Raw genomic sequence first — 27,725 nt, forward strand, 5'->3', positions numbered from 1 at the left:
AGTTGCAATATTGGGTATCGAACCGTGTTTCTCTGTTGTATTAATACCCAATCGCCCGAGTGTAGCCGTGATGGGTTTGATACCGTATAGAGAGCAGCAGTAACCACTGTACCAGAGAGGTTCATTTCACAGAAAAGCCTGTAAATACACGGTGATGATTGAATGTTTTTGGATCAAGCAACAGATTGTCTAGGAACAGCTTGGTTCTCCAATTTCTGTAAACTGATAGTAAATGATCCTACTATGCGAATACAAGAGCAGTACCTTATTACACAACCACAGTGGCGTCTGTAACGTGGCTTCATATAGGCTCTACAGTACATATGAGATATCTGGAATTGCGTTAATATGTAACATTGCCCCACTTCTGTCGAGGAGTGTCGGTATCTACAGTCTAGCCAGGGATCTGTGTTTTGAAATCATGTGGACAGTGTTTCCGGTTTTGGTCGCTGGCGTGTAGAAATTAAAGTAGAATTAACCCCTCAGTTGCCCATAGCATTTGATCATGTGAAGAACAAGGAGATGGCCCCTGATCACAGTCAGTGAATGAGGGTGTTTGTCTCTGCATTGGATGTCTGAAAGACAAATTATCCAGGGCTGCAAGGGTTGTCATAAGCAGCCAATCTGTTCCCTGGTAGAATCTGAAAGTCAGCTTTCCTTGTCAGTGCATCATTCTATTTGACTGGGGAATGTTTTTCATCAACAGAATTAGTAGGTCAAAATTAGTTTTCTTCTTAGTTGAAGTGATGTTTTGTTTTTGCTGCCTAATAATAAATAAAAAAGTTGTCAACATTGTTGAGAAATATGACAGAAAGGTTTTGACCTTTTTAACTTTGAATCATAAAACGTTTTGTGTTGTTTTTAGTCATAAGATTGGTATGGATGTTGATGTTGAACAGAGGCCCAGTATAGTTTTGACTGACATTCAAATTTGTAAGTGTTATTTTAGATTTTGAAAAATGCTGTCATGTTAATTGAATTGCCTTTTTGTTGAGTTTTGCAAGCTTGTACATTGAGCTAGGTATACTTGATATTGTCTTATATTTTGGATATCGTTATATGGCGTAAGTGTTGTCTTTTCCTGGTTTTATAGGCTGCAATGCAGTAAAGTTGTCATTTTCTGAACCTACTGTTCTAGCTGTTCTATTATTTGGCTTTACCCACTTAGTCATTAAATCCACATTACTGATGATTATTTATCAAAAATCTTATTGTGTAAATGTTTTGTGAAAGCACCAATAGTCAACACAACAACATTGTTGCTGTATTGATATTGAGGTACTTGTATACAAATATGGTGATTTTTGATGTTCTCCATATCACCTAGCCCTACTTGTACAGCTTCCATTGAAACAACCCTGAACCTACATACGTGTTGACACCTGCCACAGCTGTGTCACTATATAAATACGTGCTCTGCTCTGCAAAATTCCTGTCTGTTTAAACTCATTCTCTTCAATAGCTTTCAATGTGTGCCTGAATGGTAAGCCCAGTGAATGATCTGCCTTTTTTCTTGTCAGTATTTTTCAACATGTGATATGACCAAGAGCGACACTTTTACTTAGTCTAACATTGAATCCGGATGCACATGTTAGGAAGTTGACAAACAGTCACAAGATGACTGTTTGCGCTTGCCTCGGGTGGAGTACAGGCTTGGCCTGTGCTTTACTGGCGCTGTCTCCACAGACCTGAATGCTATTTTCTCCAACAAAGAAGCTTTCTAATATTTCTCTTGCTGCACAGTTTTAGATTATACAGATGAGCGTTACAGAGCGAGGTGTGAGTTTACCCAGGTCATGGTATTATTAAAACCTTGAAATTCTAACCTAGTGTGTATTGAGGTTTTTTAATTTTTTTTATTTGTGTTCTCCTCTTAGATTGGACCAGACAGGTTCCTTGAGTTTTTTTTTGTTATTTCTTTAAGTGTTTGTCTGTGGCCTCTAGCTATTTTATCTCTGAAGTTTGATATTTTGACAAAGCTGTCTTCTCCAACATATCATGAATGGAACAACAGGTGTTACAAGAAGGAATCTTAAGTGTTATCTTCAGTTTTCAGCTTCCATTAGCTTTCAGAAATGTTCTAGTTATTTATGGATTGATTATACTTACCTCAGAGTATACATCTCAATGTTATCTCAACATTTTGGTACAGATCCCAGGGCTGGCTGACGTCAGGGCGCTAGCTGATGGGGATTCCGATAAACTAAACTACACTTTAGTGACACACCATCTTCCATGGCAAGGCTCAAACATAAAGCTTAGTAGTAACTGAATTTTGTAAATTAAATCAAGTGGTCTGTTAATTTAAGCAGTTATGTCTCATTGGCATAACAAACAAGTCAGAGTGTATATTATCATATTATAAATGCTCAATACTTAAATGTAATGTATTGATGATTTGAAGTGGCAGTTTTTTATGGCTTGTTTTTTTTTATTGAAAGGGTTTTAAACTAAAATTTTGGGACACCCTGCCTTAGAGCTTCTTAAGTCTAAGTTAACATATTATTTTACTAAAATACGTAATAAAATAATCGCAATTTTATCAAAATCACAATATGCACTAGTGCAATATCGAAATTGTAGTTTGGGGGAGAGAGCAATATTTGTTAAAGGCAAAATATCTGTCAAACCATTCTGAATTAAGTTTTGGGGTGATGCAGAGACATGCCAGCCTACAAATCATATCCAACAGACTAAATCCTTGCACAAATCACACTATAACCATTTTCATTATATTTTTCAATGAAAATGAGAATGATACAAAAATTATCATTCCCTCCAAATATTGTGAATCATATCACAATCACAACATCAGTCAAAATAATCGCAATTAGATATTTTACTCCTATCGTGTAGTCCTAATAAAAATGGTAAATAACATTGGACAAAGTCCTTATGTATTACATTGAATCTGCATTGTAGGAGTATATTTTTGTTGTACAAAATGTACATCAAATTAGACATCATTACAGTGGTAATATTTCCTGGAAAATCCAGAGACTGACCATCAAAAATAAGCATGTTCTGTGTCGGTTAACCATGTTGTCCACCTCTGGCCTAACAGTTAAAAACATGGTTTTGATGCAGCCTCACTGTGTTAGATAATATCCACCTACAACAGTTAAGCTGGCCGATGCATCAGAGAGAAACAGGCTTGTTTGAGTTTGTACTGTGTGACAGGATTTTCATTTGGATGCACAAAACTAACAACACTATTTGCACTGGTGTGTGGCAGGGAGGCGGAGGTCTGCTTCTTCTGTAGCAGAGATGTTTCAGCTCTACGTCTAGTCCACCGCTGTTTCATCTACTGCTTGGTTAGCGCTGCTTATTTCGTACACTTTGAACCAAATAGGCTATTTGCTTTGAAAAAATTAAGAAGATGCCAGTTGTTATCTAGAGGGAAGCAACTAGCGAGTTTGCAGATAAGGGGACAGGGCTTGCAGCATGGGAAATATCACCCTTGTCTCCTGGGAAACCAGTTTAGACTTAGCTTGTGTTCAGCTATTTGCCCCTCGGTCAAATGTTCCCAGTGAGATGCATGAATGCTTGTGCATGGGAGATGATCCAATGAAACAATGATCAAGGCTCTCATGTAATGTGATACTTGTCTTTATTAATCCCTGCAGAAAAGCTAAGTTGCATGCGGCCATTCATTTAGGAAATCATGAACAAAATGTTAAAATGATTTCTTTTTTTTTAAAGGTTTGCTTGTGCTTTTTTTTTAGAAGGTTGGAAGTCAGGCGCCAGCTAAACAGTGAATTGTGGAGCTGATAGAGATTTGGTATGTTGTTCAAGGGCACCACAGTGGTGGCTTGAACCACAGTACAATGATTAAAGTATGGTTCCTCACGCCATCACCTTACTTTATCCTGTTGTACTCATTCTTTTCAACCTATTCTACACATGCTCTCTGTGTTGAAATACAGACACAGTTTTGCGGTGACCAAGCCTGAATTTTCACATCCATATCCTGTCTCATTGTGCCTAAATTGGAAGAATAAATTCTTACTCTTGTCCTGGCTAAAAATACAGCACTCTGGTGGCTGGCATGCAGCACAACTTGCAACCTCAGTATATAGCCTGCTCAACATAGGCTGAGGGAAGCATTTTCATCCCCACGTTGCCACCAGCCTTTCATGAATGGAACTGACGTCAGAGCCTTTCATCACAGTTCTCACTTGTTAAAACTCACCGGTTGGGCACACTGAACACACTTGATTGTACACTGCTTTTCTGAAAAGGAAATCAAAGCTAATTTTGTTTGCTATCAGTCGAATACTGACTTTAAGGAATGTATGCGTTGTGAAAAGGCTCCGATTAGATCATATCAAATGTGACTTCTTATTTATTGGTGTTGATGTGCCCATTTAGAATTTTATTATCATCTTAATTCCCTAGGTGACACTTAAATTAATTATTATTTTTTTTCCTTTCTTAGGATGTTGGAACATATTACTATTTGATTAAGGCACATGTTGAAATGTGTGTTTGCATATGCGACAAAGACCTGTGGGCCCCATGTCCTTTGTTAGATTAGCGAGTCTGCTATTTTTATTGAAGCCATAAGCTACTTACAGTGTCTTGTTATGACAGTACAGGTTAGCCTAATATTATCCAGCCTGTTCACCAACTGCATCAGTCTCTTGACTGATATGAGTATTGGGCTTTGTCCTAACTAACTCAACAGTAGTTTGCTCCAGCTGTAGGAAGTTTCACTACTGCTTTAGAAAGTGTAGAATCTGCCAAAAAATCCAATGTTGTAGAATTTGCTATGATTTCACAGAAAAGTGTCTATGCACAGTTTTTTATAACTGTTTATCAAAGTAAATGTATTTTTAGTTCCAAACCCTCCGATCAAAAATGGGACCAACACAGGATTAGTTGTGGAAACAAAACCAAACATCACCCTCAAACCACCGAAACCTGCAGCTGCTTACAAATAATTCCAGGAGTAACACTATATTGATGTCAGAATATCTATTCCTGCAGTTAATTTTAAATCGTAGCCAAGGCCTTTTTATTTTTCTCTTCCTCTCACAAAGTCATGCAGCTGCATATGAGTGTTTTTTTCTGTGTGCTGGTATGAGGAGACCACGGCCTGCCACAATACTCTCCTTGTGTTCTGTGGGCAAGAGGAGCCTGGCTCGGCTCCTGTCACACAGTTGCTCACGGCACTTGTCCTGTCATTTAGACTGACCTCCTCAACCTGTCTGCTGATTCGCAGACTTAACTGTAGCTTATCTGCTCTATGGAATGTCTTCAGTGAAGGCCTCCTATCAAATAAACAGTCTTGCTCTTTTAAGTTCTTTTGTATTTTCATTGTACACAATGATGTAATATTTTGAGGAGATGTTTTGCAATGTATGTTGGTTGTCCTGATGTGCTTTTCTGTGCTCGTTTGAACCCACATTTAGAGTGTTCTGGGAAAATGCATTCCTTTACTTCATTGGCAACAGATGTAGGGGAGAACATTTTTTTTTTTTTTTTTTTTTTTTTTCTTTTGAGCTGAACCTTTTGGAGTGTCTAAAAACAGTGAGGTGTGGACCGTAGGGCAGCTGTTTTGCCCATGGAGGCTGAAATAGACTTCATGAGAGAGCTAATGTTGGGCCTGTGGCTGGAGCGTCAGAGGGCCCGCATTTGTTTGCAGTGGCAAATGGATAAGGAGCTGTCAGCATGCTTAACAGCTGCCCCATCCACAGCTATTAAACTACCTAGCTGTGCTGTGACAGTCACACAAATATGGCAGCAGATCCAAAAGTAACTGCTATTGGTAAAATGAGTGCTTGTGACCGAAGGGTTTAGTTAGCCAAATCTGTTGGAAAATCTGTCAATGAATAAGATGTAAGGTAAATGCATCTCAACAACTGGTGTGGTGGTGCCTTTGAGCAATTGCACTTGCATGCTCGAGTGGAGCTGCTCAGTGGCTAGTACTGGAAGGGTGCAGATGTACTGGGCACTATCCCAGGTGTAAATTTTTACCATCATGAAAGCAAGGTCGGTTGTTGCGGAGAAGTATGCAAGATTAAACATTTATGGCTATTTTTTTGTTGGCTATTAGACTTACTTAAGTGAAAACAACAAAAACATTTTGAAGCCTGTTGCTAGAAAGCTAGCAATTTGAAGAAAAAAAATGCCCCCTAGTTGTCTCTTGATAGCTGCAGTTTTTTTTTACTTGGAGGTACTTTGCACAGACAGGTAAATCATACTTGGTACCATGAATTACTACATACCCCTACCCCATGGCATACTTGATTTGACGTTTTTTTCTTACTGGCGACAGGGAGCTTGCTCCAGGAAACCTTAACCCCCTTTCCTGTTGAAGCTGAGCAGCTGACAAGTACGATGAGTGGGGAAGTAGAGCTAACAATAGCCCCAAGCAGCCCCTGCTGGAGAAAGGACATAAAAGTGGGCTGGCACAACTCCAGTGCATCCGGAGGGACTCTGCTATCACATGTGTTTGTTTGGGTGCAATTCTAATACAGTGTGCCCTGCAACAGGAGGCTGGCAGCCAATAGAGCTACCCCGAGAAGTCAGCAGGCCTCATTAATATTGATGCCATGTCTGCTGCTCTTGGGATAACCGCTGTTTACGGAATGTTAAGCCAGGAAGGAAATGTAGACCACAAACACTCTCTAACGTAACATAGATAATTTATATCTGCCTGGAACAACCATGTAACAAAGCAAGTAGCCCACAATTTCTCCTAAAATATCTGTCTCTGTTGTTTAGACAACTCGCTGTACTTAATCAGTTCCTACCTTTTTCATTCATTCAGAGGTGTGTGAAGCCAAAAATTACATCAAACCAAGATGAGGTTTTCACTCTCAGAAAAGTCAAAATCCACAGAACTTGTTGAAGCCACAAATGTTGTGTCTCAATACCATACTACATACCAATGTCATACAGCTTATATTTTTTCGCAAATCTTCATAGTACAACGTTTTTACATTTGATATACAAAAAATCGATGTGATTTATCATGTTTTTACTATCAGAGAATGAGAAAAGATTTGAGTCAACAGATGTCAAACTGTGGGACTGGAATACCGCTGCTAATTTAACTGCCAAAAAAAACAAATGTTTTCTCAAAGATTAGATGTTTAACTTTGGTCTTTCAAACCACCTTCCTAAAGTGGTCTCACCACTGTCCACACAATTAGTTGTAATTATTTCCAGCTGTGGTCCTCCATTTTATTCTGCACTGCATGTGACAATGGAGTTTCGAAGAAATGCCCAAACAGACAAGTGGATTTGCACGGCCACCACAACAAAAATGACTGTTGAAAGTTGGCCAGTTTTGTTCCCTATGGTGGCTTGCTGACTAGTTTAGTCTTTTTCCCAACAACCTAATGCACTTATTTGATTTTATAAAATTGGTATGAGAAAAAAAAGCATCGTTTAGGAATCGGTATCAAAGTCATGGCAATGGTATTGGTACCGGTATCAAGATCTTTGAACATTACCAAGCCCAACCTGTCTGTAATGTAAGGGTTAAAAAATGGAAAGCATATCTCTGCTGTCCCTTCATGGGGAGGTCACTAGTTTCCCTTGGCTTTGCCTCTGTACTTTACGGCCAGGGACAAATGAGGGGGGACGATTTATGCCGGGCGTTCCTCTGTTTGGGAAAGGAAGTGAAGTTTGAAGGTCAGGAAAATGTTGGCGTGGATGCATAACGGAAGCGACGCATGTAAGGCCACTACGCAGACACAGACACTTAGCATACAATGACAGCAGGCTAGACGGTGTTATCTAGTTGGGGACGGTATTCCTCCTTCCATGTTCTTTTTCCGGACTCATCCCAAAATACAGAAGCTTTCGGCATGGTGCTACAAGATACGAGCGTGAAAGTTCCACAGAATGATAGCCCTGCTGTGTATTTAACACTGAGTATCCTGTTGATGTTTGGTGATTGATGTTTTGTGCCATTGTGTGTAATTTCATCAGGAGTGTGTCTGTATCAACTTCAATGCCATTATGACTGTTTTCTTTGAAAGCTACACCTACTAGTCAACATAACACAAAATCACAATATTGAATCCAGTTTCCACTTCAAAAAATATTTTTACCTCAGACACATAAAGGTTATTATACACCCATTTCTTTTGATACACATGAAGGAAAGAAGATAAATTACTTCCTAAAACCCATTTAAGGTAGTTTTTATTTCAAGTTTCTGTCAGCTTTATTGTCACAGGCTATTTTGAAGTTTGCATGAAGCATTTTAAATGACTGCAGATCAGAAATGTCATTAACTGTGTTCAGTCTGAACCATGTCTTTCTAAAATGCAGTCACCAACTGACCTTTGGCTGTCTTTGAATAAGATTACTTAAGAGAGTAAGAGATGTGAGACCAAATTCCTCTTGATCTTGACAATGTAAAAATATTAAATTCATAATCAAGTGGAAAGGCCAAAGGGAGAAGGGCAGTTCATATAATGCTTGGGTATTGAGTGAGAGTATTGTAACTCCTACTATGGGTCGCTCAACAGACCCTGCAGTGTCTTCCAACAATGGCTTCTTGCAGGAATTTCTCTCTGCAGCTGTGTTCTGCTAAACCAGACACTGCCAGAGATTCTTTCAGAGACGCTCCGTGAGGTATGGTGTTAGTAATCGTCTAGAAATGTTCAACTTTAAACCACAGCTCTTTACCAAACAGTAATATAATATTACCACCAAGTTTAGAAAAATGGGCTAAATGTCATCCTCTTTCAAATAGAGCAGAAAAATAAGTTGTGTCACTACAACAGTTGATACACCCCACAGATATTATGGATGTCACAATTGATACTCGGGTTTGGTATTAGCACTGTGTTGATCTATTTAAAACTGAACAAAACTAAGTTATTCTGTAGCTTACACTTTTTGCTACAGTAAAGCGGGTGTGCTCAACTGCACAACAACGGAAAATTTTTGATTTTGAACTTTCTCACTTCAGCTTTTCAGTGTAATAGTCAGCATTATTGCTAAAGTTACTATTTTTCAAGGCACATTGATATTTAATTTATATTTGTGTTCCTGTCACACAGGCGTGTCATTAAAACTTAACAAAATCCTTAGGTACAATATTACTATTTGCCAATGAGAAAATGCTACAAGTCAAGTAAAGTTTGCCTCATAATTGGCCATGTTTTGAGTTGTAAAGGGCAGTCCAGTTTTTTGAGGGTGTAACAGTAAACCGGTTGAAGCTCAGCTCATCCTTCCTCTTTGACATGCTGTTAACCTTCTTTTCTGTGTCTCTGCCCTTTCCTCCCTTAGGAAATGACCTAGAGGCCTTACAGATACATTTGTGCTTTTGTCGCTCTAATCTGCATCCGCGGAGAGCAGCGAGACCTGGGAGCACACTTGTTTTCGCAGTGAGTAATATCTACCTCAGCCAGCATACAGGGGAGAATCCAGGCAGCTGCTGGAGACTTCAGACAGACAGACGGAGCTATCAGCTGGCCATTCGCTCACTGCCTGCAGAGTTCTGCTTTGTGAAGAGGATTTGAGACGGACTGGATCCGTCTGCCCTTCACCTCCCACAGCTCATCTACCAGCTTGTGTACAAGAAACCCCATCCTCTGATTCCAGCATTTACTTACTCGTTATTTTTTTTATTAGTCATTTTTCCTCTGTGCTGTTGACCAGTGTCCGATTTTCCTTGGATTCATTTTTGCTTTCAGCTTTTAAAAGGATTTTCTATTTTGTTAGTGCAGGCTGGTATAGGTTTATATATATATATGTAAATACATATGTGTATATACTCTAAATATACTGTATGAAGAAGGATTTTTTTTGCCATTCTGAAGGAAAATGAATGCACTTTAAAACTTGGCTGTAGTGTCACTTTAAGTTAATTAAGGAGTGTTTTTGGCTTTTCCTCCCCTATTATAATAATTTAGTTTGGAGCTGGAAACCGAGAATCTGGAGGTGTGTCTGTGCTGTTTCATAAGCTGGGCCTGACATATCTGCAGCAGGGCTGCATTCAAGCATTTCACTCAGCTTGCCAGTCTTTTTGATTGCCCTTCGACCTCTCCCAATTCTGCCCTGCCTCTCTACAAGGCATACTGAGATGAGCCTCTGGCAGGTGGGATCCTTGAGCTGTCTTTTTATGTAACTTGAACAGTTCCAGGACTGTGGACAGGGTTTTTTTTTTTTGTAAAGAGGACAAGGGCACTTTGTGTGAGGAAATCGAACTAAAAACAGATCCTTCCGGTGCTGTTGCACCACTTATGTATTGTTGTAGTGCGCAGGAAAGTAAAATGGACTACAAGCGTCGCTTTTTGCTCGGCGGGTCCAAGCAGAAAGTGCAACAGCACCAGCAGTACCAGATGCCTGAGCTGAGCCGGTCCTTGAGCGCCTCCCTGGCCTCCTCTTGCTCTGCCTCTTCGCCCATGGGCACCGGGGTTGGCATGCCTGGCAGCTGCCACCCACCTCCTTCCGGCACCACCACCGCAGTTGCAGACATCCAGCAAGGCATCTCCAAATATTTGGATGCCCTCAATGTGTTCTGCCGGGCCAGCGCCTTCCTCACAGACCTGTTCAGCAGTGTGTTCAGGAACTCTCACTATTCCAAAGCAGCTATGCAACTGAAGGACGTGCAGGAACACGTTATGGAGGCGGCCAGCAGGCTGACTGCAGCAATAAAGCCTGAAATCGCCAAGATGTTGATGGAGCTGAGTGCCGGGGCCGCCAACTTCAAAGACCAGAACGACTTCAGCCTGCAGGATGTTGAGGTAGGTGATCGCACAGAAACACACACCATCTCCACTTATTGTCACATTATGTTGACTTACTGTAATTAAAACGTCTCCATCTCTTCTACTGTTTGTTCTCCTGGAATGAATTAGTTAAGCTCACAACCTGAAGCGCTATAGTTAAGCACCACATACTTTTATCATATTCATTTACTCATGACTCGTCTTTGAGAAGCAGTGCTAAGATGCTTAGTGGCACTCTGTCTAAAGGCTAGCTCCATGAATCAGTATTTCCTGGCTCAAATAAGATTCCCCCACCCAGTGTTAAGCTAGTGTCAGGATCTGAGGGTGAGGTGTGAAAAACACTGAGGATGTGAGAAGAAAAGTCATCTTTTGTCACTGTGAATTCCAAACCATCTTTCCACAGCACTGAATTTGCTGATGTGAAACATGTTGTTTTGTTAGGTGAGGTGATGCACTAAATATCCAAAAGGCTCAGCTGTGTTAGGAGAATCAGTTTCTCACTCTTTTCATATTACTTTTTTTTTTAATGTCTCTCCTTTACACGGCTGTCTTTATTCATTTGTCATGCCTGCTTAATCGAGTGTTTTAGTTTTTACCTAAAAGTCACAGTGATATATACACACACAAGCACGCTTGTGTCTGACCATTCATTCCAGACTAGTTTAGTGGTTGTCACCGCTTCCACAAGAACCGGGTCTGCATCTGCACTGTGTCACATCTTGTATAAATATATTAGCTCATCAGAGTTGAACCTGAACATTATCAAGAAGAGCAGACCGTATGGCTGGGAGAAATAGAAGTCAATAATGGCAGTGTAGTAATCTAATAGTTATCATACTCCCCCTCACTGTTTTCTACTAAATCCAGGCTGTGTCAGATCCACTTTAAACCCAGGTCAGGAGGTTAATGGTCAGATCTATTGGTTCATTTCAGGTTACAGCATCAGTTTGAAATTGGCACCTGCAAACGATCTGGGCTTGACTGTTCTTGCTTTGAGAAGTCATAATCATGAATTTAAAATTGTAATGGAAAATCTAAATTACAGTATTTATCAGAGTAATTCCAATTGGCAATTTGGCTGTAATTATGCTGCCCTGAAGAGTCTCTCATGTGGTTCCATCAGAATCAAGTAGCTGTATTTTCAGCTGTACACCACACCCAAGCAGCCCCCAGCCTAAACCCCATACTTCCTTAAGATTACTACATCTGCTTATTTATCCTCCGTTTAATACACAGTTGCGAGCCTGTGGAACTCCCTGTGTGGATGACAGTCCTGGATCCCACAGATTAGGAGACGATGTCCTTAACTGTTTTCTTGTGGCAGCACATAGAGACTTCAAATTAAGTGCGTATAATCACATTGTGACTTGAGTTCAGTAGTTTCTGTGAGTTTAATTCAGTAATAAACATTTGAAAGATAAGTGCCCAAAAATTAGTCAAAAATTGACATTTGTTGCATGTGGAAGTTGATAATGCAAAATGTGAAGACAATAGTTTTATAACCAGACTGACGCTCCTCTTTTTATGGTCCGTTTACAAACTACTACAGGTCACAAAACAAACTCTAAACACCATACGATTTTTTAATTTTTAATTTTATATAAACAATTTACATGTAAATATTGGCTAAACCAAGGCCACTTACACTTAACATGGGAAAGCTTCTCCTCCTCTTGCCTAATATCTTAACTAGGGCTGCCCAATTAATCAAATTTTAATCACAACCACGATTTTGGCTTCCCATGATCAAATTTGCATGATCGAGTGATATTTTAAATGCGTCATTCCGTTCAACAGCAGTGACCAGTGCTACGAAGTGTCTGTTAGCTCACAGGGCTCTAGGTTGCGACTAACATTTTTCCTCTAGGTCGCACCAGTGCACCTAATGTCATCGCATCCGCTGCCTCTCCGCTTACTCCCCACGCAGCCCCGCCCCCATTCACTCACACACGGCTCCCAGCAACACGGAGAGACACGGCGGCAACAGCACCTGTCCACACTTCTGACATTTGTTCACAGTTTTGTTATTAACACATCCGTATATTGTTAAGCCTGACAGGCAAACCTGTATTTGTACCAGTGTTTCCACTGGTAACTAAAGTTGTTGAATGCAACTAACTTCAGTTCGTAGAGTAATAGCGTGTGAGACAGAGCCTGCCGGACCTGGGCGAGAGATGTGACCCATGGCCAGAATATCATAGTGCAGTGCAGCGCAGCGCAGTGACAATACAGACATTTCATACACAACACGTGTGTAACTCCACTTACCCGCCAGTCGACCCGTGCTGGACCCATTCATAATGAGTCAGCTGTCACTTTGTGAGTAGCACACGTCCATCGCACTCCCTCTTTCTCCCTTGCTCTTTTAATCAGTTATTGTTGAAAACGAGTAAAGGAGCTTTCACAGAGATAAATTAAAAAATATATATATATATCTTAGGCTATTTATTCCAGATAAATTTCATTTATTGCAGCTTTATGTATGTTTAACATACAACTTCAACATAAGAGGAATATAGCACAATATGAATGTGAAAGTAGTTCTAAATAGCCAATGTGACGATAGGAATTTTGGTTAAAATCAACATATAATCGTGATTATTAATTGGGATCTCAATATTGATCAATAATAATCGTGCAGCCCTAATCTTAACCACCATTTTGCCTCAAGTTTGTTCGCTTGCTTGCATTCAGACTCCTCAGCATTAGAAATGCATGTCAGACGAAGAAGAATTCCCCATTATATCTGATTCTGTGGCACCTGTGACAAATCTGTAGCAATGTTCCACAGGTGCTTCGGTATAGGTAAAGTAGTCCAATATAAAGCAAAAATAATGGCGGTTATCAGTGTTTCAATAATCCCTTAGCATTCAGCAGAGGGGCTGTAGGACCTCAGTGGATGTGGCTGAGCCCAAAACAGGAAACTCTTTTGAGCCGCAGTCAGTAACTTTGACTCTCTGTGGTCTTGGATATGCTCAGATGAATATTAGAGGAAGCCCAAGTCTGTGAAAGTTTAGACCGCACAGCTTGGCACTCACACTTGATGTCTGGCCCCGGGCATAAAGGGTGCATTTGTTAAATCCGAGAAGGAAACGTATTAATACATTATTGCACAATTGTATTATTCCAGTGTGTAGTAGTTGTTTTAACCTCTGAAACACTGCACGTACAAAAAATATCATGTTGGTAAAGTACAATGTGCCAGATACAGGTGAACAAAAATAGTGGGGGTTAAATGGCACTGTAATGTGTGTGTTTTTTAATCCCAAAATATGTTTGTATTCATAGTACAGCACAATTGCTTGTATTGCTTGTAATAACTGCTGCTAAGTCAGCCTGTCCTTTACGATGTGATGTATAAGAGACTTTTGTCTGCACGAGTCGAGGAATGCTGTCTGGCAGCTGGATGTATTATGGGGTCTTCAAAAAGAACCAAATGTATTTCTGAGTTAAGGGAGTTGAGGTATGTGAAGCTTTTCCCCCTGTGTTGCTAACCTCACGTCTCCTCTTTTTTGCTTCCCCCCCCCCCCCCCCCCCCCCCCCCAGTGTAGTCTGCAAAACAAACCACTTTTTTTTCCAAATCAGCACTCTGGCTGCTTAGAGGGATTCCACTGCCAAATATGCATTAAAATGTTACATTTAGAGCCCGTTTGCCATGCTTGTAAGCTTAAATTCGGTAAAAGTAAGTTAATCTATTTACAGTGAAACATATTATCTACATTTGTTTTGACTTTTGTATTGTGAAAAGAGTTAGTGAGGAAAAACACAGGTTAACATTTTGAACACAAGTTGGATTTAAACTGCTGTTTGCAAGTTGGTGGAACAACATTTCTGGGCGCTCCTACTGTTTTCAGTTCCGACCAAAACCGGTTTAAAAGTACCCCTTGGAGTTTTTGTCAACTAGTGGTGCTATGGAGCAATGTGATACACATTCCTAGCGATGGTTTCATGCTATTTGAAGGTCTGACGTATTTAAAGGTCTGACATGTTTCAAAACAAAAGTAGGTAAAATAGATAGTTGGTGGCAGTGACATGCACGCAAAGGCACATGAAGAAGAGAGACTGTAAGCTGGCGAACATGAATGTAAACAATGCAGGAATTGAATCACAAAAAAAACAAGGACAGAAATGTGTTTGTTAGACCTCAAGGATATACACAATGTGTTTTGGCAAGAAATAATGAATGTAACCATAACCTGTGCGTGTTTACAAGAAAAATACACAGGGCACATTTTGAAAACATCTGTTTTAGCCCAATCATGTTCTTTAAACATTTTCTAAGTTTTTTTTTTTGTACTTGTTCATTAAGCTGATGAGATTATCTTTAAAATGACTTTAGAGTGCCATAGTAAAGTTTGCTTGTAGAGTACCAACATACGTATGTATGTAAGTGACCAGTTTTAAGACATTTAGAGTTCAAGCCTTTGTGACCTTACTGTTTCCCTAGAATGATTGTGTCAAAGGGAAGGCCCAGACAAAGACAAAGATTTACCATTGACTTTTACCAACAAAGAAAGGCTCCTTGTTTTTTTTTTGTGTTTTTTTTCCACGGATCAGACAGTGGAGCAATAGGACCATCTGGTTATTATCACTGCCTCACACTCCCTTTCACTTAAAGAGGTATAGATCTTAGAAACACCTCTCTCCTAGAGTCTATGCATTTTTAATGGAGGCGTTCTCAGAAAATAAAAGTATAGATATTGATTGATTCATGATTTGCCTTCTTTGGGCCTGAAAGGGGCCCAACGTTGGCTCTGCTGCTCTCTTACTTCTCATATTTTCCATGACTGTGTGGGATACTGCACAGCTAATCACATGTGTTATCCATTATCTTGGGCTGTAGCCATGGCCTCATTTTTTTTCCTCACTTGGTTATTGTTGATTACTTTGTAACACTTTGAGTTGCTTTTGATCTCATTGTCAGCATGTTTTCATTCTATTTTGTGATCTTAAGGGTATACCGCAGCTGATATCATTTTACGTTATTTGGCCATATGTATTGTGTCCAAGCTTCATTATCAGGCTATATATGTCTTCTTTTATCTATTATTTGTCTGCTTTGCATACACACTAAATCCCTGTTGATGGATTGAGTATTGGTTAGTTGCTCAACGTCAACAGCAGGAGCAGGAATTTCCCATCTTGTGCACACTGGATCTGGGCCTGTGTTTATTAAGCCTCCCAGTGTCAGCTCAGGCCATGCAGTGGGATAGGCAATACATCGTCCTATTTTATCCATGGGTCTGAGTTTAAGGACATAGACTTGCATTTTACAGATCTCTTGTTTTTATTGGCCATGCTTGCAGCGCGGCTCAAGTGATGGCAATGTTAGTCCGTTGGCCTGTTAGTCTGTCCGTCAGTCGGTCCACCTACCATTTCTTTAGTAAGTTATTAATAGTGGAAATATCTTAACTACTATTTTGTACAGACATGTAGAGGATAGGTCCTGGTGATTTAAATACCTCAACTATCAATGGATGGCTTGCAGTGACATTTGGTACTACATACATTCATGGTCCCCAGAGGATGATCTGTAAACACTTCTGAGTCCAATTGTTTTTGTATTTTGGGACCCCTCATGCATCGTTGTGCTCATACGGTGACAATTTGACTAAAGAAAAGCTTGATACCTACAGTAAGTAAAACAGGCCACAAACCCAACAATTTGCTTTTAAGATACTATTTTTAATCTGTTTTTTTTGGATATCAGGGATAATGGGGATAGTCATATCTTTCAATTTTTATTTTTTGGGGCTTTTTACCTTTTGAGGTAAAGGTGACAGTAAATAAAAGGGGAGAGAGGAATGACATACAACAAAGGTCCCTGGCCGACTCCAATTAGGCATGTTGTGATTAACAGTTTAAACTTTTTACAGTAAGTCCACTGCATGGAATGACAAAACAATAAAGCAGCTAGCAAAGCCGTGGCTCAAATATTCCATAAAGGACAAAGGATTCACCATCACATTCTATTTTAAAGCTGTTATGAAAACGGTTACCTTGCCAACACGTGCAGGTTTCATGCCTTTTGGGCACAATTTAGTTTTGGTTTCCATGTTGCAGAATGAAACTAGCTGTGTCCTGTTGTTCCAGTTTGCCATTAGAAGGCAGCAGCATATTTCTCTCTTTAAAACTCAGCCTCCCCCTTGAGATATTTTCAGCAAGTACCTGAAAAAGAAAACCCTGTGACCTTGGTGGACCCTGCGGTGTCCTGTTTCTCTTATTTTGCTAACTGAACAACAAACTGCCTCTAAGCATGGACTATTCTCTCACAAAACAAACACTCACACACACACTTGTGCAAAACAACCCCGTAGGTGTGGAGCGATGTATGCCGACCTGAAATATTGGGTTATGTTGAATGTATCCATTTTTGCCTTGATTGTATTAGCAAATTACTACTCAATTTAAAGTAAGTTCAGGAATCAACAGAACCACTGTTAAAAATTGAGATCGATGTATGTAGGTTAAAATGTGGCTGTCTTGTTTGCAAATACAAATGCACGTTGTTCTCATTCTCAGATGTTTGATATATTTACAGCTATACAGCTCACAATTTACCACAAATGCAAACACATGGACATGTTAAGTTGTCTGAAATCAGCTTTGGCAAAATGTTTTATTTTAAAAGATGTTATGTTCTCTGATTTCTGCTTCATAGCACGGCCTTGGCTCTTAGCTTTCATGTTATGGTATTTAATGTTGCAAGGAGTAGGGAAAACTAGTGGACAAATGTTGTCTGCAGAGGAGTTGATTTTATTTTAGGCTGTTGGATAAACCAGATTGTTTTATAATTGACTTTTGTTTGGAGCATGGCACTCTTCCAGGTGTCCTCACTTCTTTTTTTTTTAAAATGTGTTTTAATGATTCATTTTATTATCAATAAAAGGAGCCTGAAGACAATCTGCTGATATAGTTCATGTGATCCGGTTGCAGAGAATGTGATCGATGAGTTCATCTTTTAATGGTGTGACATTATTTTATTAAAACATACTGTGTAAAAAGTATTAACATACTGAATCTCATTCCAGGGGAACTATCATGCTTAATCCACTTAGTGTACCTTGCAATAAAGCCTTTTTATATGAAAGAAAAAGTACATTATCTTTCTTATAAATGTAGTAGGCATATACCACAAACTGCTGCTTTTTCCTGTTAAATTAAAATGGTTTATGTTCTTAAGTTGTGGAAAAGGGAACTATGACATGTTCAAGGTAGTTTTGGAGGTCTTAAGTTTTGTATTTTATTTTTTTGACTCTTAGTTGTTGAATAATTTTTGTAGAAGAGGCCTGAAAATGTACCGAATACCAGAGCTTAGGGTATCTTGTTGGTGAGGCAGTATTTTGTTTGTAAAGTAGCACAGGAAGCTGGTTATTCAGAGTGTTAACTAACCGCTGAGGTATATGGACATACATTTTGGTTTCTTAGCCTGCAGGCATTTATATTGTTTGGTCTGGGAAACATTCTGACTTAGGTATTCCAGCATGTCAATGTTGGACGTTTCTCAGAATGACGTACGTCATAACGGTTATCTCTGTCCTCTGCTTCCAGGTGCTGGGTCGATGCTTCCTCACGGTGATGCAGGTCCATTTCCAGTTTCTATCACAGGCTTTGCAGAAGGTCCAGCCCGTGGCTCAGTCCTGCCTGGCAGAGGCTCTTGCCCAGGCCCAGGAGCGTTGCACCAACACCCGCTCCCAAAGCTCCGACCTCAGACCCCTCACAGAGCTGGAGGAAGCCTCCCGCTCATGGAAAGGTGCAGCTCAGGTATGCAGCCACAGTGCGCCCTAGGACTCTTCCTGGTCTGGGTCTTTAAAATATGGGGTTTGTCTCTGTGAGGTGAAAAGCTGACTTGTTAAGCATTCCTGAGAAATGCCAGCCGTTTATGGTTGCCAGCCTTAATTTCCTTTTCCTCTTTTCTGGGCTGCAGTTTGTCTGTGAATCTGTAATGTTATGTTCTGTACACCTCTACAGCCCAACCCATGTAAGGGAGCCAGTCTTGTAAGAGGACCTAACTAATCCCCAGGCTAATTAGTCCCTTCGGCCCATTTTTAGCTCTGTTGTATAAAGTGAGGCAGAGGGGAGAATAGTGGTTTGATTGATCTGTTAAGCCCTGGCATGCAGACTGTAAGCCCTGGAGGGGACTAGGCCTGAATGGACCCTGGTAGAATGTGCTGGGCGTCTGAACTCTCTTTTAGAAGCTGTACACATGCTTTTTTTTATCAACTAAAAATTTGCACTTCCCAGTGCTCAACATCTATTTAGACAAAACTTTTTATTTTGCTATTATATTCTAAGAAAATCTGCCCGTAAAACCTTCCTATCCTTTTTTAAAACACCCTTTTATTTAATTTTGTTCTAAATTTGTAGTAAAACCCACTAGTGTAGATGCTTCTGCTGTCACTCTGACCCAGTGCTCTGCCCTCAGGCCATGGCGAGGCTGAGAGAGAGGGGCCGGGACGGCTGCCTGGCAGGCATCCAGGTTCAGCAGCTCTTCTGCTCCAACAACACCACCATCCCGGAGCACCAGCTGAAAGAGCTCAACATGAAGATTGACAATGCTTTACAGGTACAATATCCCCCGAAAGACCAAGGGCAAGGAACTAATGGGCATCCATTTATACAGGGAAAGTACTAGTACTAGGGAATTGTACTTTTTGATTTAATAAACAGGGTGACACTAGATGGTGTCATTAACAAAATTGTAGTACCAGGAAAGTGTATCATCAGAACCAATTGTTCTTGCTGATGAAATCAATGTGGGACTGAGTGCTGGTCATGTTTTCTCTCCATCTCCAGGCCTACAAAGCGGCACTAGAAAGCCTTGGCCATAGTGAGTACGCACTGAAGGCTGGCTTTCATCTTAACCCCAAAGCTGTGGAGGCAGCCTTACAGGTGGGTACTTTCTCAAAAAATCCACAATAATCTCCAAAGCTTGTCAGTCAGCTTGTTGGGTGTCTTTTTAAAAAATGTTCTTGTTTAATATTAAGGATAAAAGGGCAACAATTATTCTTTCATTGCTGTGTCTCCATGTGTCAATGTTGTTTTGTATGTTTTGTGCTGATGTGTGTATGTTTACATGCTTGTGTTTGTTTGTGCAGAGCTGCTGCAGTGAGGCGGAGGCTCAGCAGGCAGGCAGGATGCAGACCACCTCACAGCCAATCCAGTGCGAGCTGCCCACCATCCCTGTACAGATTGGCTCACATTTCCTCAAAGGAGTGTCCTTTAACGAGTCAGCGGCTGAAAACCTTAAACTGAAAACGGTATGTTCCTTGGCTCGACTGGCCAGCTTCATACTGCTTATATTGGTTACCCACCTTGGTCTCCCAAAAAGGTAAAGTAGCCCTAAGTGTCAACCATTATTTATTTCAGGATTCTGTTCTGTGTCTCTATCAAAGTCACCAAATTTTTTTGCTCAGTAGTTTAAAAAATGTCACTATGTTTTGGACGATAACCTCAGCAGAGGACAGTACTAGTAAAAAAAATTAGTTGCTTTTTTTAGTGGCATCTGAGGTGTAACATCAACAGACAGTGATGGCAGACTGCTTTGTTGATGACCCACTGTGTTTTGTCTTCTCAGCACACAATGCTGCAGCTCATTAAGGAGGCATTAGGCCAGAACGGAGTGACCCCCAGGGACGACTCTCCCGTCACCGAGGTCCTCAACCAAGTGTGCCCATCCAGTTGGAGAGGAGCCTGCAAGACCGCTGTCCAGCTGCTGTTTGCGCAGGCTGGTCTGGTGAGTAGAGATGTTAAAGATCGGGGCTGCAGTAAAGCTGTATTTCCTGATTATTACTGCTAATTTGTCAGTTGGACTAACCGGGGATTAAACATTGCTCTTGTTAACATCCATCACCACAGTGTGGTTGATACTACAGAGCAGCGGAAAGAAGTGACATGCTGACGTGAACCGGCCTGTTGTACTTCACTGCCACTTCTGCTTGAGTTACTGAATCCTCTCCTTTTGTGCATCTGTGGGTTTGGCAACTTGCATCTCATTGTTTGTCAGATCTGTAATGGAGATGAGGAGATCTGTCTGCTTGCTTTGAAGCACCCGAAAGGTGTAAACAAACACCAGAGAGACACAAAAGGGAAGAAACATTCCTGCAGCATCTGGATGAGGGATGGGCTCGCCTGGGCGAGTTTGCAAACAGAATACCCCCTCCTGTTGAAAAGGAGAGTCACAGGGAGGGAGGGTCAGTGGCAGGACTCTCCCAACAGTAACACCGGTGTGTTTATTTCCTCTGTGTGGTCTGCCGTGTTTTGTGTGTCAAGCCAAGGAGTGTTCCCATTCAGCCCTGCCAGCCCCCTGCTAACTGTAAAACAATCCCTGGATGATGGAGGAGTCCTTTGCATAAACTCCTTATTTGATCCTATAGCCACTCAACCAAAAATAAACCAGACAGCACACTCCAAGTCTCACACACTTACACTCATAGGCTAAATCATCACTACTTTGTTTTAATTTTTCATAACAGAACACAGACACACACACAAACAAAAACAATCTCCGTCCTCGCAAGTGTTTTAGCACAGTTTAAGAACTAATCTTTGTCCATACTAGCACGCCTGTAATCACAATCCCTAATCCGCATTATGAAATGCAAAATGTATCTGCACAACAGCTGCAAGCATTACCAACGGGGTCGGAAACAGCTGTAATTGGTAGTTTTCAAAATGAAAGGGCTCAGCACCATTTCCAAAAGTCGTTTTAAGGGGCTCTGAAACACTGGAGTAGTGTGGACATGAGGCATAAATGTAGCAAAAGTTATGCGTTTTTAAAGTGGATGTAGCCATATTATCTTCCCCACACTTCTTAAAACACTTGCATACACATTCTCATATACTCATTGTCATGCCTCCCCACAGACAACCTTTTTCCTCCCTATTTTCCTTTTACACTCACACAATACTGACCGTAAGAATCACCATACATGTTTGGCTGTTGTTCCTAGCAATACGATTCACAAGCTACTCCCTTTTTTTCTACTAGTCATGGCTTTCCAAGTCCATCGAAGAAGTTGACCTTGTCTGTTTTGCTGCATTTCCTCCTCCTCCTCGTCTCCATGTGTCCCCAATAACCTTGTCTTATGGGTTTCGACATAGCTGACAGACTGTTTGCGTGTATGCATGTCTCTCTCATTTGGGCAGCCCGGGGTTTCCGAGGATACACCTGCTTTTTAATAACAATAGGGTAACTTCCTGCAATACAGGAAATAGACTCCTCCCACCTTCCCTCCCTCTTTGTGACCCAGCTGAGTTGGCCACTTTCAAAGAACTTTCAAATCAATTTGACTAGCAGCAGGCAGGAAGGCTAGCCTGTTTCTTGTCACTGGCTGACTGATTGTGCCTGTGACTGAATCTCACCTTGAACCTTACTGTAGAGGGTAAAATCAGTCTGTTTTATTTTAAGACTGTCAGTTTTGTTAAGTTGTATTATACTGGGACAAAGTGATCCCCCCCAATTGTTTTATTTGTGTAAATTAGTGAACAGACGTACTATAAGCGTTTATGGATGTCTTTACAATTTATAATGGCTGAGAATAAAGCTTTTCTGTCAGGAGATGCTGATGTGGGTGTGTTTGTGTGTCCCAACAGGTGGTTGTTGATACAGCTCAGATTGAGAACAAGGAGGCCTATGCTCCCCAAATCACTCTTGAGGGTTCCAAAGTGGTGGTCCAGGTTCCTTCTACATGGTAAGCTCATCAAGACTCTTTGTTTTTAAAGAAGTAGATCTGTCAGGATCTCTACGTTCACCACACAATGATGAGGAATGGAGAATCTGGTTAATAGACTGAATGTATTTGACTGTTCAGCACCTGCATTAACCCTACTCCAGTTGTTTATTATTAAGTCACTGTACTGGCATTATCACACCTTGAAACAAAACAAATTGTGTCGTTGGCACATTGTCCTGTGTGCTGAATTTTACAGTCAGTGCTCAAGACTGTCTTACAGCTGTTACAGAAGTGTAACCAGCTTGGATTTTAACATCAGAAAATCCAGATGCCATTGGGGTTTGGACCAGGTTGGATAGTGTCAATTGAGGTTTGCAATGGTAAAAATATCGCAAAACATACAAAATGGAACTTGTGAGCAGAAAAAGTGTTGTTCAGGCAAAAGAAAGTAATTCAAGTTGAGCTACATGTTCAGTTTGCAATGCCAATTTGTCTCGTGGTGGCAAAGACCCTAAACAATACACAACATGGCCGCTGTTAAAACATTTGCGTAAGAACCATCTGAAAGAATCCGAGTTGTGCATGAAGGAATCTACAGACAGCAGCCAAAATGCAGCAACTTCAGGTACGGCAAAGGAAGGACAGTCGCAGCTGAAAACTTGTGTTAACCAGACGTGTTTACTTCATTAATGTGTTTACTGTGTTAATGGGCTGAGGGTGGGAGTAGGGTTCGGGTTTTGGATTCGGCAGAATCTTGACCAGTGGATTCTGTGTTTGGCCAAACCCCAGTATCTGGATTTGGTGCATCCCTAATATTTATACAGTTGTGTGTGTATATATACATTCATGGTGATGATCTACATTATACCTAGTAACTATCTTGGAGCAGTTATGTTGGCAGATCCTGGCTGATCTTGCACCATGGCAAGTCAGTGTTGTTTGATACATTTGAAAGCATTTCTCTTCTTAAAGCTCATTCTAGTCATTTGTTGTTAAGACAATGGGAGAAGTTTAAATTGGCACCAAGGCAAGGAGATGTGTTTCCAAGGTGGGGAAAGCCAGTGGGCCACGGTGTCTTCATTAAAGCCTGTCGGGTTGTTTTGGTTCTTCTTTTCTTGTTTATGAATGTCGAATGCATTCAATGCACCTGGACTTTTGTATGCAAGACATTTTGTGGATTTGTAGTTCCTGTCTCGTCATGTTGTGCATGTGTGTGTGTGTGTACATGTTCAGGTGTCTGAAGGAGGACCCAGCCACTATGTCCTTGCTCCAGCGGAGCTTGGATCCGGAGAAGACACTTGGCCTAGTAGACGTGCTCTATACAGCAGTGTTTGACATCAACAGGTGGAAGGAGAGAAAGTGAGTGAATGTTAAACAATAATAATAACCACCTAATTTTCTAACAAGTAGCTAGGTGATTTCACCTTTTACCTGTTTGATTTGGCTAAAAGGAACCGTGGTGCTTAAGCCCAGTTAGTATGATTCATTTTGGCTGGTCAATCGAGCCCTGGTGCAGACCAAACAAGACCAGACAGATTGCGGTGTGAACGTAAATGAACCAACCACAGTATCTTGTAATGATTTTTTTTTTTCTTAGCATGATTTTTTGAAATCATGCTTGAAAAAACATTTGTGCGATTACATTGTTCAGTTTATATTTGCTAGACATTTCCCATTTCAGCCTGGTAGTCCTGGTAGGTCACCCTAATTCAAGTGACTTCAGATGACTGTATTAAGTACTTTTTAGAACTAAATAATTTAATAACGGTCTTTCTCTTCCCTCCAAAAGAGAGCAAGCCTTGCCCACTATTCAGATGCAGCTCCAGCGGGAGATCCCAGACTATAGCGGCCAGGCAGACCTGCCTCTAGGCACCAGCTCCAAGACCTCCAGTGGACTGCCCAAAACAATATCCAAGCTGACTTCCAAGTTCACCAAGAAGGTCTCATCCAGCTCAAATAGTGGGGGCAGTTACTCCATCCCTAGCACCCCGTCTCGCAGCATGCTAACAACCAGTAGCTCTGAGGATAAGGCCAAGAGCCTGGGCCACAGCGACGGGAGGCTACAGAGCATCTTGCAGATGAGCAGCCTGTCATGCACCCCTGACTCTACTCAACCAAGCCAGCTGCCCAACGGCTTAGTGTCCGAGGACCAGGGGATGAACCTGCCGACTGACCAAGAGATGCAGGATGTCATCGACTTTCTCTCAGGATTCAACATGGGAAAATCCCAACAGGCTTCGCCCCTGGTCAAGAGGAGAAACTCCGTGGCATCTGCAAACCCCGCTGACCTGAAGCCCCCGAGTGGACCTCCGCCAACCTCCCAATCTATCTCTCACAGTGCCCTACAGCCCCAAGCTCAGACCCTGTCCCAGCCTCCACCATCAGTGCAGAAGCAGCAGTCACAACCACAGCCACCTCCTCCTCAGCAACAGCAGCAGCCCCCTCCTCAGCAACCCTCCCCACAGGCCCTGCAGTACTACCAGCACCTCCTGCAGCCCATCAGTCAGCAGCAGCCACCACCTCCTCAGCAGACCCCACCTCAGGTCCTTTCGCAGCAAAGAGTGGCAAGCAAGTGGCTCGGTACCTCCGGGCAACAGCCTCAACCGCAAGGCCCCCCAGCAGGACTGTCACCCCTGGGTCCAATTGGGCAGTGGGGCTCTCCTGGACTGCCAGATCTGAGCTCGGATCTGTACAGTCTGGGCCTGGTCAGCACCTACATGGACAGTGTCATGTCAGAAATGTTGGGTCAGAAGCCGCAGGGGCCCCGCAACAACACTTGGCCCAACAGGGACCAGAGTGAAGGAGTGTTTGGAGTCCTGGGAGACACGCTGCCTTTCGACCCGGCAGGTGAGATCCACTTCCACTTTTATGCGCCCATGAGGTGAACTTTTTCTACCCCAAAATCGGGGAAATGATTTGCTGGGGACTTACAAAGAGTTAATTATTCATTATACCAGGAGCCTAATGTTCAAAACAGGGTTTGGGTGTGTTACCCTAAGTGTCATAAAACAAATTTGATAGTTGTAAGCATCAGTTGATAACAATACAAAGGGACTACTAAACAAGGATTGTTATCCTACACAAAGGCAAAAAGCATTACATTAAAGTAATGCAGTGGAGATAAGTGATGTCCCTGCTTATTTTTGTCTTCAACCAAAGCACTTTAAAGTGATGTTAAGAGAGCAAATGGCAAAGAAAAAATCAGGATGGTGACAAGTTAGGCAAGGCCAAACTGCATAGAAGAATTATTAGGCTTTACTCAGTTCATTCAGTATGGCAGATATCTTGTAAGGGGTATGTTAAAAGCAATTACTATGCAGCACAGATGTCATGTTGGGACAATCAGTGTATAGTAAACTAATGTATTTGATACTATTATACTATCTTGTGACCATTCAAGCAGATTTCAGACAACGTTGGACTCTACTCTGAGTACCATAATCAATGTAGGTCAGAAAGTGTGAGCAGCTGTTTTTCGCCTGCAAGTTTACGATTTATGCTGGATTTGTCATGTGTCGGTTGCTATTTTTACAGTGCAGCAGACTCTTTTGATTGGAGTCAAAGCCTATTGTGCAGAGTTGACTTACGGCTATTGTGATTTTTCTGCTATGGTAGACAGTCTGGCTAAATGGATTGAGCTCCAGCGAGTGAAAGAGAAAAGCTGAGGGTGTCAGAAACTCATAGTTGTGTTTATCCTCCCGTTCCATGAACAGTTGGCTCTGACCCGGAGTTTGCACGTTACGTTGCTGGCGTCAGTCAGGCCATGCAACAGAAACGGCAGGTGCAGCACATCCGTCGCCCTAGCAACACACGCAGCAACTGGCCAATGCCTGAAGAGCAGCACAGGACCTGGTCCCACCCAGAGTACTACAGTGAGGGGTATGTATCTCTACATGATATTTTCCTTTCCTCACTGACCCACTGCTATACAAATTTCTTTTATGTGGTTTTTAAACCACAACTTTTATTAGTCAAACTGACATTTTAACACGTGCATGAATACAAGCAAGAAAGAAGAATAAGAAAAGATGGAAATAATATGCCGGTGGGCTGCTGACAGAAACTGCAGTACGTTTGCCCGCACCAGCTACGGAAGCATATGATTTTGATTCCATGGTGCGGAGCTGTGCCTCAAACTCACTAAGCCTCGCCCCCAGAGCAGCGAATATACTATTATTATTTTTTTTTTTAAACATATTGAATTACACAAATACACTGAAACGAGAACGCGTCTCAGGGCCAACAAAAATAAAATTTGGGGAAATATGGGAGGGAAGGAAACAAAATAAAACACGCAGAAACAGACACACACACAGACAGGCAGAAGACAAGGGACAAAACACCTGCGCAAGTTAGAGAGGGACCTCACAGTGTCAGCGATGCACCGCCACGTGTCCAGAGTCTTCCCTGGGGCACTATTTATCCACGCCGTGGACAGCTCCACATAGACAACATCCAGGTAGGAAAGGGTCCACGTGCGGAGAGACAGGTCGTGTGGCGTTTTCCAGCGGATCGCAATCATCCTCTTAGCAGCTGTAAGTCCGGCAAACACAGCACTTTTCAGAGTTCCAGAGAGCTGAAAGGCTGACAGATCATTCAGAATCAAGACCTCAACAGTAACAGGCACAGTAACATTAAACAAGGCGGAGATTTTGGATGCAATAATGTTCCAGAACTGGCCAACGGGAGCGCACTCCCAGAACATGTGTAGATATGTGCCTTGTGCTTTAATTGGGCAGAAAGTGCAGAAAGACACTTAGCCACCAGATTTAAGCAATAAAGCAGTGTTGAGTAAGTTTTTGTTGGAGCAGAAAAGTATGCCCCGTTGATGCGGGCTTTAAGCAAAGCAAGTGTAGTTTGATGCACAATACTTGTCTCCAATTCCAGTCACTCAGCCACCACATTTAAACAACAAAGCAGGGTTCAGTAACTTTTTGCTGGAGCAGAAAAATAGCGTCCGTGAGATTGGAGCACTGGAAATGAGACAACACGTTTACCGTGAACGTCAGCACATCCAAGCACACAGGCTGGGCTGCTCTGCTGCTATGTGAGGCATTTACCACGTTAATCATAAATGTTGACATTTAATTCAGCCCACAAGTGTGAGACAACACCATCCTGCTTCGAGACTAATCTGAGCAAGAAGGAAGATGTAAACAGGGAGCCATTACTGCAGAGGCATCTCACTTGTAAACTGAGCAATAATGTTGTAGTTTATGAAAAGGATTTGTAATAAATGGATTATGAAAAAGATTTTTATCAAAGGATTATTTTTTGACCACTTTAATTCAGCAATTGCCATGAAATAGCAAGAGATCCTGTAGAAACTGCTAATAAATATATATATATA

The 27,725-nt window shown here is 41.5% G+C and overlaps 1 protein-coding gene across 2 annotated transcripts in view; it reads left to right on the forward strand.

Moving 5' to 3' along the window:
* garre1 (granule associated Rac and RHOG effector 1) overlaps positions 1-27,725 on the forward strand; it is a 31,837-nt gene that overhangs the window by 1,260 nt on the left and 2,852 nt on the right. The window contains exons 2-12 of one of the 2 annotated variants that reach the window (XM_032517064.1): positions 9,256-9,541; positions 9,882-10,715; positions 18,252-18,464; positions 19,126-19,266; positions 19,497-19,592; positions 19,799-19,960; positions 20,278-20,436; positions 22,296-22,393; positions 23,609-23,734; positions 24,165-25,222; positions 26,089-26,254. In XM_032517064.1, coding sequence (XP_032372955.1) covers positions 10,212-10,715; positions 18,252-18,464; positions 19,126-19,266; positions 19,497-19,592; positions 19,799-19,960; positions 20,278-20,436; positions 22,296-22,393; positions 23,609-23,734; positions 24,165-25,222; positions 26,089-26,254 — 2,723 coding nt within the window. In that variant the 5' untranslated portion in view covers positions 9,256-9,541; positions 9,882-10,211. The remainder of the gene's footprint in view (positions 1-9,255; positions 9,542-9,881; positions 10,716-18,251; positions 18,465-19,125; positions 19,267-19,496; positions 19,593-19,798; positions 19,961-20,277; positions 20,437-22,295; positions 22,394-23,608; positions 23,735-24,164; positions 25,223-26,088; positions 26,255-27,725) is intronic. The other variant, XM_032517065.1, reaches the window with a different exon arrangement.

This window comes from Etheostoma spectabile, chromosome 1 (assembly GCF_008692095.1).
Source record: "Etheostoma spectabile isolate EspeVRDwgs_2016 chromosome 1, UIUC_Espe_1.0, whole genome shotgun sequence".
Taxonomy (NCBI): Eukaryota; Metazoa; Chordata; class Actinopteri; order Perciformes; family Percidae; genus Etheostoma; species Etheostoma spectabile.